Source organism: Panulirus ornatus, chromosome 69, assembly GCF_036320965.1.
Source record: "Panulirus ornatus isolate Po-2019 chromosome 69, ASM3632096v1, whole genome shotgun sequence".
Taxonomy (NCBI): domain Eukaryota; kingdom Metazoa; phylum Arthropoda; class Malacostraca; order Decapoda; family Palinuridae; genus Panulirus; species Panulirus ornatus.
Genome location: NC_092292.1, coordinates 20,059,856 through 20,073,134, shown reverse-complemented (window position 1 = coordinate 20,073,134; position 13,279 = coordinate 20,059,856). Strand labels below are relative to the sequence as shown.

Below are 13,279 nucleotides of genomic sequence, written 5' to 3'. Positions count from 1 at the left end.
CTCACTTCAAAGATAAGCCATTCTGACAACACGTATAACTTTAACTAATGCAGCCAGAAATGCATAAATTGATTCGATTTTAATCTGAGCCGCAGACGTAATGCCTGTCATGTCCCACTGCATGCATATGAAAGCAAATGCATGATGATAATCCATAACCTGACCTCAATTTACTGTGATTCACCTCTTTGGCTTTGATATGGTCGGATTTCGTGTCAGGCATCTGACTTAAGCATAAACCTTTCTATCTCTGTCGAGAAAACACAAGAGATAAATGAATGAGAGAGAGAGAGAGAGAGAGAGAGAGAGAGAGAGAGAGAGAGAGAGAGAGAGAGAGAGAGAGAGAGAGAGAGAGAGAGAGTGTTCGCATGTTAAGTTTGCCTATCTGTGGTGAGTGTGATCGTCAATGTGTTTCTTTTTGTCTATGATTAAAGTATGTGTACTTGCCGTTTCGTTTGTACGTGTGTGCCTGTGTATATATGTCTGCATACAAATGTATGGAGTTCATGGTGTGTGTCTGCGCAAAAATGAGGTGTGTCCGTCTGTTTGTGTATACTCTGTACACATCTATTTATTTTCATTGTCATACACATATACAACATACATTTGGTTACAGCCTCCAGTCATATGTATAATGCAAGTCTTCTCTTTTCATTCACATGAATTCCTCCACAAGATGAAAGTGAGCGAATAACACTTGAATGCAAGAACCGGTTTAGGAGTTCATTTCCATGTGACTCATACCACAGACCATGCTTCATGCAGGAACCTGAAACAAATCCATCAAATATCAAGGCATCTTTCCACCCCATCGTCAAACTTGATGCACCAGTTAAAGAATAGAAACCTTTCCTTAATAGAAATAAGCATGAAATGCCTCATGTGTTCGTGTAATCATGAACTGAAAATAGGGTCACGGAGAAACTGGTTAGGAAGGAAGACCATCTAAGGCAAAACTGGCAACTGACTGCCAGCAAACCTCGGCTATAAATGCAGACGATCTTCATGCCACATGTATCAGTTCTTCCCTGAACCAAGCAGCATGTACTTCGTAAGTATAAGAAAAATTTCAGGAGTTTAAAATCACGGGAAAGGATGTTCCCGAGCAACATCGTGAAGGAAAGCCCGACTCTCTACCTAATCTGACTCAGTTTCTTCCTCCTGTGTTATTACCACGGGGCTCCTTAACCCAGCTTATCAGAGAATCATCTGAGATATCTTAGTGACTATATGGACAAAAATATAGTTTATCATGATTGAGAAAACAGAAATCATATTCCTATCATTACGGAGTTGATTTTGTGTACAAGACAAAATAGAAGCATTAGTCCAAATATTGCCAAGTTTCAAATACACATCATATTTATCAAGCGCTTTCTCTATACGATAAAACATATGTAGTCACGTAAGTTCTCTTACCTCTCTTTTACGAAATGTGAACAAAATTACTTTATCAAGAAGGTACTTCTCATGAAAATACACCATGACGGACATAATTCTAAATTTATTGCCAGAAATCAATTTGCACAGACTGATTCGAGAGTAGAGTCTGGCTTACACTACACCTGAGGCATAGAGCCAGAATAAGTGTGTGTTTCATTTTTTCAGGTGGTTTTCGCCTTGCTGGTAGCCGTGGCCACCGCCGCCCCACAGTACTCTGAGTCGTCTGATCGCCGCGAACTCCCTGATGAGGTGGTGCCCATCTTGAAGGACGAGCGTGTTCACGAGGAGGACGGACGGTACAGCTTGGACGTGGAGACTGGAAACAGCATTTTCATTTCTCAGTCTGGCTCTCCGGGGCCTGAGGGTTCTGTGAACACAGCTGGAGAATATTCGTGAGTATTATTGTATTTTTTATACCGTAGTCAACATCACTCTAGTCCGCCGTGATTATTCCCGATTAATAACACTTTTTTTTTCTCTTTCTCTACAGCTACATTGCTCCTGACGGCACTCCCGTCGTTGTGACATTCGTCGCCGACGAAAACGGCTACCAGCCTCAGTCTGACGTCCTGCCAGTGGCTCCCGCGTTCCCCCACCCAATCCCTCAGTACGTGCTGGACCAAATCGCCTTCGCTGCGGAGAACCCCGAGGAAGAGAGAAGTGAAGTTAGAGATACATATAACTAAAAATGGTGATTAGAAGAGCGGCTCTTTTGTGTTCTCGCATGCAATGCCATTCATTACAGGAACAGGCACTATGTACTCATAATCACCCACTGTATCTATCATAATATTTACTGTATTTATGTATGACAAAAGTAATGAGATGCAATAACAAATGCCTTGTGGATTTTCTTTGTTTTCCTGTAAGGATCGCACCTGAACTTGGGCTATGATGAAATAAACCTATCAGTAAGAATTGTTGCTAACATCGAAATCTTTGTTAGAAACCCTGATGCAAGAGGAGGTCGTTAGTAATATGTATACTTGCTATATGGCTGATCAGCGTTGAGTCTTGAGTGATGAAGGCCTGATATGTAAACTACCATCAGAATGGTTGGCTTTACCGGACTCGCTGGCATCAGGCAACACCTTCAGTATAATTTCCTGGTTCGAGTTCCCACAATCGTCAAAGTAAGAAAAAAAGTATGATATCGTCAAGGACCAGCTCACTCCTCCCTCTAAATTTAGCAGTCTTAAAGCTGCAATAACTCCATATGAAAATTGTATAATAGTGTTAGATGATCTTTGTAAATGACTTAGTATCTTAGTGGAAAAAGAAATAAAAGAAAAATACAGCGAGCAGGTGCAACGAGGTTTAGGCTGGTAACAGGATATACAATAACAGACAGCTGGTGAGAGGAACTCAGGGAAGCCTTTCCAAATAATTCAGTGAGGGAGGGTCGAATGATCGTGGTGACAGGTGAGGACATTGCGAAACCAGCGTTAGCAATGTTGTGGGCAAAATGCAGTATAGGGTTTAAGGTGCGACATTAATTTTCTTGGGCGACATTAATTTTCTTGGACTTACGCCAGAAACAATGCGTTACAATAACTTTTTCTTGAGCATAAAATAAGCCATTTTCACACATGTTACATTCGTGACAACAGACAATGGATATGTTTAAGGGTCGATGGACTGGAGAATATATGATGTAAAACAGTAGGGGAAAACTTCAGCCGAAAATCATAAGATATCGAAGAAATGCACAACGCCTGAAAGGGACATCTGGACTTCTGGAATACGCAAGAAGTAAAGCGGGAGGAAGCGTTATGGAAGGTGTGGTTAGAAGGGAGACTTTGTATGATGTGTCGCAAAATATGATGAATCAAATGAGGGATAATCCTAGAGAAAATGCTAAGCACGGAAGAGCAAACATATATCGTCTGAGAAATAGTTGTGTGAAATTGCTAGCAAGTTGAATGGAGGAGGAGAAATCAATGAGAAAATCAAACAGAATTGAACAAGTGAATGAAATGATTAATGCAACCAACTGATAGCTATGAAAACAGAAGGCACTTATGCTTGTGAAAAATTAGAATGCAACGTCAAAAGGGAAACTTAAATCAAGAATGTGAGACCAGTTTCATTAAAATATAGTAACATGTTGCACTGTAGTGAACTACCAAGAAGGTTTGTGAGGCAAGTGGGAAACAGCGGGCTGTTACAATATGTTGTTGGTAGATTATCATAATCTAAGCTAATGATGTGTTCAGGAAATGGAATAACTGTTCTGATGAGCGGGTGTGTCAAGAAAGGTGAAAAATATACAGATGTACGACGCGGAAACGAGGGGGCTAGAATATTGCAAGGGTTGTCTAGGGTAAGCGCCCTTTATAAAAGCAATGATAGCATCTTGTGAAAGAAAAGACTAAAGGATGAAGGGCCTTGTTCGTTATATCTCTACATAATGATAAAGGCGTTAACGTTAAGTATTATAATCACAGAAGATTAATCTGTTACTTACGGATGTGTCGGAATCTGTGGGAGGACAGCTAAGCTTGCCCTCATCTGTGATAGTAAAAACCTGAGTACTGATTAAAGGAATTATGATGTATCAGAGTATGATCAGTGGTGGTGTATGAGTGAGGAACATCAGCAATAGAAAGAGAAGAGAACAAAATAAACAGAAACATAGGACAGGATAAGAGCGTTATATGAAAAAACTTGAAAAGAATAGATGCCGGATGAGAATGAATGAGGAAGGGATAAGAGGAGCATGATCAAGTATGAAGAGGCGGTGTACAGTGAAGGAATGAGGTGGATCAGCTGGGTATTAGTGTGAAGAGGAAAATAGAGTTATGCCAAGGTGTGAATGAGCGTCTGTATAGAACTACTATGGTTTCATGTCTCTACACTTACGAGGCATCAGAGAAAAATTTGCTTGCAGAATATTTTTTATATTACATTGATTTTTAAAGGTTTCTGTTCCGTGTTTTCAATTTGTCTGTACACGTTTTACTTTATCAATAAAGCGTGATTTGATTGTCTTCTATCCATTTCAAATCTATCTTTGAGATACATGACACGTTTCGGGTACACAAGCATTGCCCATCTTCAAATTTGATTTTAAATGATGCAACACCATATAAAGAACAAAACAGAAAAGAATCGCATCTTGAAGCGTTACAGATGAGAGCGGTGATGTGTGTGTGTGTGTGTGTGTGTGTGTGTGGGTTTTAGGTCCCAGGTCTAGGTTTCCTCCAACTCGTTTGTCCCACCGATGTCCTCCTAAAAGGAAAGTGTATTTGTGATGTTTGTTCATACCGGTTTGGAAGTTCATGGCAATCCTATCAAGTTCCTTTATATGCATTTTCTTAAAGACACTATGATTGCTACTGCAACCTCCCGCATTAGTCTTTAGTTATATATCAATGTAAGATAAGCGTTGTTAGTCTAAGGAATACTAAATGACACGCAGGTCAGGAGAAGATCAACATATCCTTCTCACGAATGATAGGAAAGTAGACTCAGATAAAAACTAGTCATGGTTGTATACGTTACAAGGTACGCTTGGCAACCCTTGCGTCCCTCCAGACGCCTGCTATAAGTAGTGATGGTCCTCACGTTTTGGGCATCAGTTCTCGTCCCAACCAAACAACATGCAGTTCGTAAGTGCTTCAGGTGCCTCTTAGGCTATAGCATGGTACAGGAAAGATGTTATAATACTAAAGTGCATGCAACACACACACACACACACATTACGGCTCAGTCTTCTGTTCCCATGCTACCTCGCTAACGCGGGAAATGGCGATATTGTATGAAAAATTTTTTTATATATATATCTATATATAACTGATAGAGGTCATGAGCTTTTGGAATGTTGAATGTTGGATGAGTTTGCTGGAGGGTTTTTGCGAGAGTGATGAGGAAGGGAATGAGAACAAGTACAAGGAAAGGAAAAAGGTAGCAGCTACTGGGGTCAAATATGAATTACGTTTGTTATCCTAGGTATTTCTGGCTGTGTTGGTCGCCGTAGCCGCCGCCGCCCCACAGTACTCAGAATCACCCGCTGCTCGTCATGACTTCTCGGATGAGATCCCCATCCTGAGGGACGACCGTGTCCACGAGGAGGACGGACGATACAGCCTGGACGTGGAGACTGGCAACGACATCGTCCTCTCTCAGTCTGGCTCTCCCACCGGCCCTGAGGGTGCTGTCGTCAAGGCTGGACAATACTCGTGAGTATTGTTAGAAAATTAGGTATCAATGTCTTGAGTGATATCACTTGTCCTATAATATAATTTCCTTTGAATAAACATTCATCCTCACTCCACAGTTACACTGCTCCTGACGGCACTCCCGTCGTTGTGACTTACGTCGCCGACGCAAACGGCTACCAGCCTCAGTCTGACCTCCTGCCAGTGGCTCCCGCCTTCCCCCACCCAATCCCTCAGTTCGTGCTGGACCAGATCGCCTTCGCCGCTGAGGAGGACGCTGCCCGTGCCCGTGGTGAAACTAGAGGCTCATATGATTCAAAATAAGGAATGATAGCGCGGCTTATATGTTTTCTCATGCCCCGTCGGTCAATATACGAACACTCTATTCCTGAAATAATCCTATGTATTTATTACCATGTTTTCTGTATCTATGTTTGACAAGCGTATTAAAATGCGGTAGCAAATGAATAATGTCTTTCATTCTGTTTATCGTTTCGGATCGCTAGTGCTCTTACCTCTTATAATATAAGAAACAATAATCATTGTAGTGAAGCAAGTATCCACAACAACTATGTTGATACAACAATCTGCTGCTTTCAGCATCTCTTACCTTTACCTGGCTGATCTTCTCCCCTTAGATATATGTTAGATATACACAACCATCTCATCTGATGGATATCAGAATTAACAAGACGGAATGGTTTCACCTGATTCCCCATAGTGATGATATTCTTATGAAACAACAGGAGAAGAATGCCTAGATGTACAGAGGCCAGAGCAGAAGAGAGAAAGAACCATACTTATCAAATCTCCAAAAACTTGCGAGAAAGTAAGAATCAAAGTAATTAATCGAAATAGTCAAAGTAGCGATACATGAGAGAGAAGAGCAGGATTGGGAATTACAAATTAAGTGATCAAGGATTCGATGGGTTTACAACTTCAGATACATCAGAGATGATATTACTGAGAATAGGTAAGGGAACGTTCATCTGCATGGTTTGCAAATCTAGGGATGTTTATGAAAAGTTAGAATTTCTGAAGATGTGGCAGAGGAAAAACATGACGAATCCAAATATATGGAAGCTAAAGTTAAGTATGGTATTATGATTATAAATGGCGAAATTTATGCTAACACCTGAGAGGAAAATGAAAAAGAACGCACGGTACGAACCGAGTTTATAAGAGGGACATCAGGATTAGAGAGAGATAAAATAATTAGAAAGTGAATTCTCAGACGAGAGGGCATATACGAAGCTTGAACATTAAGATGAATTAAGAAATCATCGACTCTAAAAGTGATGAAGGAATGAATTATAGTCACCTCTGTTGATTTTCATAGTGTTGCCATCTTGGTGAGTCCCGACGTTGCTGGAGGAGGCGAGATGCTGAATGTTGAAAGTGCAGCTTCACTAGAGATGTTACAATTAATGATAGGAGAGGAAAGAAGTGAAGGAGGTATATGGATGAGTGACGCGTTAGTGTGAAGAAGCAAATAAATCTACACCAGGATATAGACGAATCTATAAGATACCTTGGCTGAATATGGAGAAGTAGATTTACTTTGTATCAAAGGCTAATCCTACTTAATCATTTATACGATTGACATACACACTTATAGTTAGGAGACTGCATACGACACCTGCAAGTGGTAACACCACGATGGAAAAGTCACCCACGGCAAGACCTTCATCTTCAGAGGAGGGAAAACAAGTCAGCTCCGTCGAAGGTCTTTTTTGCTCCAAAGCACGACTCTATCCTCCCGCTGGATGTGTGATGTCGCTATGGCTGTAAATAAGAGGCTCAATGAGCGAGGTTAAGTTGCATAATGAGCGAGGGTAAGTTGACATAATGCTGGGAATAGGGAGACCATGGAAGTGAGTCACTTACTGTTGTAGATGACACAGTTCTGTTGATAGACTACAGAAGATAGTGACTAAGTTAGGAGAATGTGTAAAAGTATGAACTTAAGAGTTGATGCCAACAAACGTAAGGTAATGAGGCACATTAGGGGAAGAAGCAGGATGGCCTGACTGTGATTTTGAACTCGGAGAACCTGGAGGAAGTAGGTACTTGGGAGTGGCACGTTTCAGGAGATGGAAGATGAAGTCAGTCATGGATTGAGGCAGGGCGCAAAGGTCGTAAATGTAATAAGTAAAAGTGTAAGGAGGGAGAGATCAGTTATTGTCTGGTTGAGCAAAGGTGGGCATTGTTGACTTATAGAGCACTGATGGTATTGTACTCCAAATGCAAGGAATTGAGAGAGGGCGGACGTGTTGAAAATGAAGTGTTTTAGGATGACTTGTGGTTTCAGGTGATAATTAACGGAATGACAGCATAAGAGCGATATGTGATTGAGAGAGATGACAAAGATGTGCTTGAATACTTTGGACTTGTGTGTGTGTGTGTGTGTGTGTGTGTGTGTGTGTGTGTGTGTGTGTGTGTGTCTGTCTGTCTGTCTGTCTGTCTGTGTCTGTGTGTGTGCGCGTTTAATCTAGTTTTGAAATTTCCAAAGATGACCTCAGATAATAGAATGTTTCTAACTCTCCTGAAACTAGTTTGAATGTTCATAGCAAATTTATGGGATTTTTTAGAACATTCTCATCTGCATTTTCATGAATGCAACAACAACCTGGAGTACCTGTAAAGATGAGCTCATAAGAGAACCGCCCTTCATTTACTACCCCAATGACACGAATGCCTAAAACAGAACAACAAAACCTTGTTACCCAAAAATACTAAATTAGGATCAGACAAAAACTTGTTATGCATATTTATTTTGCAAAGCAAGTCTGGCAACTAACGTCCATCAGACGCTCACTATAAATACTGTCGGTCTTCACGTTGTAGGCATCAGTTCCCACCCCAGCTAAACAACATGCAGTTCGTAAGTACTCAAGCAAGAAGTCACCTTCTTCGAGGCTGTATCATCTTCAGAGAGAAAAAATGAAACATTATGTGTCGTCCAAGAGATTTTCCCCACCAAAATAGCCGACTTTATCATGCCTCCGTCAACTTAATGATAGAACACGAGAAAATTAAGTCAAATGTGTTTGTTATTCCAGGTGGTTCTCGCTGTGTTGGCCACTGTGGCCGCTGCCGCCCCACAGTACACCGAATCTAAAGCCGCTCGCTTCGAAGCCTCCCCCGAAGTGGTGCCAATCCTGAAGGACGACCGTGTCCAGGGGGAGGACGGTACCTACAGTCTCGACGTGGAGACTGGCAACGACATCGTCCTCTCTCAGTCTGGCTCTCCCACCGGCCCTGAGGGTGCTGTCGTCAAGGCTGGACAATACTCGTGAGTATTACAATTCAGTTTTGACATCTCGTTCAGGTTAACTTTTCCCCAACTTAATGCATATCTCGAACTCCGCCTGTTTGTGGCTATAACACATGTAATGAGCCACCTTCAGTTAGGCTCACATCGTAGTAAATCTTGTCGAGGAACTTCCCACTCCAAAGGAGTTATTCATTTTGTTATTACTAATTGTAACGCAGGTTCATGGCTGCTTGGAGGTAAATATTAATAATAAGACATTTCTACAGATACGTCTCTCCTGACGGCACTCCTGTTCATGTGACGTTCGTCGCCGATGAGAACGGTTTCCAGCCCCAGTCTGACGTCCTGCCAGTGGCTCCTGCATTCCCCTTCCCGATCCCTGACTTCGTACAAGAGCAGATCGACTTTGCTGCACAGGAAGATGCTGCCCGAGCCCGCGCTGAATCTAACGGCTCTTCTGCCAGATATAATGCTCCTTAGTCACAACGTTGCAGATATATTGTTCCCATAAATCTTGTCGCCTAATATCTGACTGCTGTGTATAGGCCTTTTGACTCTGTGTATGCTTTTGCATTTCTCTGTATTTAAGTATGGTAAGCATAGTAAAATGCAATAAAAAGTGCAAAGAATATTGTTCTTACTTCTCCCACTAGGATCGCCAATGACTTGGTTGTATCTATGACAAATCAAAAACAGTTTACAAGAGAATTGGGAGGATGTTCATTTTTGTCACTGACTTCCAGTGTCAATCTTTCCATTCGTTTTTTTTTTCATATTTGATATCATTTTCCCTTGTTTTCTCTGGAATTATAGGAATTATAATACAAACACTGTTAGTGTATTTATTATCACTTGGTCTGTTGTTCGTAATATGTCGAATTCAGTCCTGGCAAGTTTGGCAGGTTCCAAAATGCATGTTAGTCGATAGTATGATTGTAGGCCTACAGTTGAAAAACAAAACATAACTGGGGCAAGAGACTTAGATGATCTAAAGACTATGAAAGCTGTGTAAATTAGCTTTAGGAAATGCTATCAGAATTCTAGAATTTATTGGTAAGGCATTGGAATTTATGTTTAAAAAAATTAATATTGATTCTTCAACTCAATTATCCCTGCTCCTACTCATTACTGTAGTCAAATCTTGTCGTCCAACATGAACAGACATAAACTGAATAGTAAGTACAACAATCAATTACCAAGATGATTCCCGGACTGATAAAAAAAACCTATGAAAGCTGTTTAAACATCACTTATTTACCTTGGGAAATAAGATAAGAGATGATCTAATACCGATATTCAATGTTTTCGACAATCCTAATCTACGCACCTAGTGAAGACAAAATTAGTCAGATTTCACCTGCAGTGATAGATACAAATTCCTGAATAAGCAGGGGCTTTTTACTTCAGCAAGATATATTTCATGATTTGCCAACAAAAGTAGCTAAAAACAATATCACAGATTTGGTTAAATACGTATCAAAGGAACACTTTGCTTCTAGTCCTCAAATGGCGTGATTTTCTCCTTTTTTACGGCACCTTTGCATCTCTGCTCTCTCCTCACTAAACTCTGTGTTTCTGATCTCTACTGCTATCACAAATTGCTTCGAAAGGACTTAACTGTTTGTTCCACTTTTCTCTCCATTGTGTTCCTCTCCACTATATAAGACAATCTTTATTTGCTATGTTTTAAACAAATGCCTTTTATTTAGCAAGATTTAGAATACCTCCAGTATTAAGAAATTAGCAAGAAAGTCATCATCTACTGTTCTAAGTATCCCTCTTGAGCCAGATTAATACATACGGTCATGACAGTAGGCGGGTATGGTTTGCGGCGACCTTCACCATTTTACGTCAATACATTAAGAAAGGCAATGGATCTATCCTCGATAAGCCTTTCATGAAAGGGTTCCCGATTCTATTTTCCGGCCATTCTTGTATATAATATACAAGACGATAGTTCTATCAACTATATGTATAGTAAAGTCATTCGATTTACCTTTCTATTATTTCTTATAAACAGCAAATGGTATTAAGTTATAACCACACACTGAGATCTAAATCTATAAAAGATTCACTGACCTCCTATGAACCACAGTCTGGACCTTCATTAATCTTCTTCTTTTCTTTCTCTTCTTCTTCTTCTTCTTCTTCTTCTTCTTCTTCTTCTTCTTCTTCTTCTTCTTCTTCTTCTTCTTCTTTTCCTTTGGCTTTTCTCTTTTTCTCAGAATCCGTGCATAATTTCCTTTCCCTTCTTTTCAAAAATGATAATCCTTGTGGTTTTGCTCCATCATCTATGTTCTTCAGTCATCCCACGATAGTGATATTTTTTCCTCAACCTGTAAGCCTCTTCACTCTTTAGGCCAAAGAATCCACTGAAATTACTTCCCATCCTCTTCCTCAGATTCCTTTTTTTTCTCACACAGAACATACTTCCTTTTTTAATTTGGACCTATATATCATACATTATCCAATAACCTGAATTTTTCCTACATTGCAGAAAGGAAAATTCCATCTAAATTCTTAAATTTCTACTTGTTTCTGACTATCAGGTATCAAAACAATGACAATAATCATCACTATACGGAAATCATTTAATGTATAACCATATCTTTTACTCCATCTTGGATACCCATATAGTAAACATCACAAAATCTTAGCCTCCCACAATCTTGGGATTTTGTGTCGATGCCACAGTTATTTTCTTCTGAGAAAGTGTTCCATAAGTAAAGAGGGTTCATTAGCTGCCAATGGGGCAAGCAATCATGTTATACAATCTCTCAAAAGGAGAATTTTACTTCCGCTGTAAGCAAAAGCAGGCAGAGTACAGTGCACATATATATATATATATATATATATATATATATATATATATATATATATATATATATATATATATATATATATATATATATATATATATATATATATATATATATATATATATATATATATATATATATGTGTGTGTGTGTGTGTGTGTGTGTGTGTGTGTGTGTGTGTGTGCTATAAGTCGCAGTAATTATGGGCTCATACAGATGACCTTTTCGAATAAACATATATTTCTAACTTTTCCTAAATAAAAAAAGTTTGACATTTCAAAATAACTTTCCGAAGTATTCAAACGACCATTCACATGTAAGAGAGCCGCCTTTTATGTACTGCTACAAAGAAGACCAATGGCGCACAACGTCCAGAGAAGACCATAACAATCCCTGTTACGAAAAAATACATAATTAAGGTCAGACAAAAACTTGTTGTGCATATTTACCTTGAAAAGCAAGTCTGGCAACTAACGTCCATCACACGCTCACTATAAATACTGTCGGTCTTCACGTTGTAGGCATCAGTTCCCACCCCAGCTAAACAACATGCAGTTCGTAAGTACTCAAGCAAGAAGTCACCTTCTTCGAGGCTGTATCATCTTCAGAGAGAAAAAATGAAACATTATGTGTCGTCCAAGAGATTTTCCCCACCAAAATAGCCGACTTTATCATGCCTCCGTCAACTTAATGATAGAACACGAGAAAATTAAGTCAAATGTGTTTGTTATTCCAGGTGGTTCTCGCTGTGTTGGCCACTGTGGCCGCTGCCGCCCCACAGTACACCGAATCTAAAGACGCTCGCTTCGAAGCCTCCCCCGAAGTGGTGCCAATCCTGAAGGACGACCGTGTCCAGGAGGAGGACGGTACCTACAGTCTCGACGTGGAGACTGGCAACGACATCGTCCTCTCTCAGTCTGGCTCTCCCACCGGCCCTGAGGGTGCTGTCGTCAAGGCTGGACAATACTCGTGAGTATTACAATTCAGTTTTGACATCTCGTTCAGGTTAACTTTTCCCCAACTTAATGCATATCTCGAACTCCGCCTGTTTGTGGCTATAACACATGTAATGAGCCACCTTCAGTTAGGCTCTAATTGTAGTAAATCTTGTCGAGGAACTTCCCACTCCAAAGGAGTTATTCATTTTGTCATTACTAATTGTAACGCAGGTTCATGGCTGCTTGGAGGTAAATATTAATAATAAGACATTTTTATAGATACGTCTCTCCTGACGGCACTCCTGTTCATGTGACATTCGTCGCCGATGAGAACGGTTTCCAGCCCCAGTCTGACGTCCTGCCAGTGGCTCCTGCATTCCCCTTCCCGATCCCTGACTTCGTACAAGAGCAGATCGACTTTGCTGCACAGGAAGATGCTGCCCGAGCCCGCGCTGAATCTAACGGCTCTTCTGCCAGATATAATGCTCCTTAGTCACAACGTTGCAGATATATTGTTCCCATAAATCTTGTCGCCTAATATCTGACTGCTGTGTATAGGCCTTTTGACTCTGTGTATGCTTTTGCATTTCTCTGTATTTAAGTATGGTAAGCATAGTAAAATGCAATAAAAAGTGTAAAGAA

At 40.4% G+C, this 13,279-nt stretch overlaps 4 protein-coding genes across 4 annotated transcripts; all 4 read left to right on the top strand.

Moving 5' to 3' along the window:
- Window positions 1-993: 993 nt before the first annotated feature.
- LOC139747511 (cuticle protein AMP1A-like) lies at window positions 994-2,292 on the top strand. The gene is made up of 3 exons (XM_071659902.1): window positions 994-1,051; window positions 1,609-1,835; window positions 1,934-2,292. The coding sequence occupies exons 1-3, from the start codon at window positions 1,013-1,015 to the stop codon at window positions 2,127-2,129; spliced, it is 462 nt and encodes a 153-aa protein (XP_071516003.1). The 5' UTR covers window positions 994-1,012; the 3' UTR covers window positions 2,130-2,292.
- A 2,663-nt stretch (window positions 2,293-4,955) lies between these two features.
- On the top strand, window positions 4,956-6,074 carry LOC139747687 (cuticle protein AMP1A-like). The gene is made up of 3 exons (XM_071660279.1): window positions 4,956-5,054; window positions 5,395-5,624; window positions 5,723-6,074. Exons 1-3 carry the CDS (start codon window positions 5,046-5,048, stop codon window positions 5,925-5,927), a joined length of 444 nt encoding a protein of 147 aa, XP_071516380.1. The 5' UTR covers window positions 4,956-5,045; the 3' UTR covers window positions 5,928-6,074.
- A 2,353-nt stretch (window positions 6,075-8,427) lies between these two features.
- LOC139747717 (cuticle protein AMP1A-like) lies at window positions 8,428-9,505 on the top strand. The gene is made up of 3 exons (XM_071660323.1): window positions 8,428-8,487; window positions 8,666-8,898; window positions 9,147-9,505. Exons 1-3 carry the CDS (start codon window positions 8,479-8,481, stop codon window positions 9,358-9,360), a joined length of 456 nt encoding a protein of 151 aa, XP_071516424.1. The 5' UTR covers window positions 8,428-8,478; the 3' UTR covers window positions 9,361-9,505.
- Window positions 9,506-12,184: 2,679 nt separating this feature from the next.
- Window positions 12,185-13,279, top strand: LOC139747713 (cuticle protein AMP1A-like). Its single transcript, XM_071660320.1, has 3 exons — window positions 12,185-12,257; window positions 12,436-12,668; window positions 12,917-13,279. The coding sequence occupies exons 1-3, from the start codon at window positions 12,249-12,251 to the stop codon at window positions 13,128-13,130; spliced, it is 456 nt and encodes a 151-aa protein (XP_071516421.1). The 5' UTR covers window positions 12,185-12,248; the 3' UTR covers window positions 13,131-13,279.

Excerpts from the sequence above, each read along its gene's own strand:
- LOC139747511 (XM_071659902.1), top strand. The coding sequence starts at position 1,013 with ATGTATCAGTTCTTCCCTGAACCAAGCAGCATGTACTTC. Across the intron at positions 1,052-1,608 it reads AACCAAGCAGCATGTACTTC|GTGGTTTTCGCCTTGCTGGT; the intron begins GTAAGTATAAGA and ends TCATTTTTTCAG. Across the intron at positions 1,836-1,933 it reads AACACAGCTGGAGAATATTC|CTACATTGCTCCTGACGGCA; the intron begins GTGAGTATTATT and ends CTTTCTCTACAG.
- LOC139747687 (XM_071660279.1), top strand. Across the intron at positions 5,625-5,722 it reads GTCAAGGCTGGACAATACTC|TTACACTGCTCCTGACGGCA; the intron begins GTGAGTATTGTT and ends CTCACTCCACAG.
- LOC139747717 (XM_071660323.1), top strand. Across the intron at positions 8,899-9,146 it reads GTCAAGGCTGGACAATACTC|ATACGTCTCTCCTGACGGCA; the intron begins GTGAGTATTACA and ends ACATTTCTACAG.
- LOC139747713 (XM_071660320.1), top strand. Across the intron at positions 12,669-12,916 it reads GTCAAGGCTGGACAATACTC|ATACGTCTCTCCTGACGGCA; the intron begins GTGAGTATTACA and ends ACATTTTTATAG.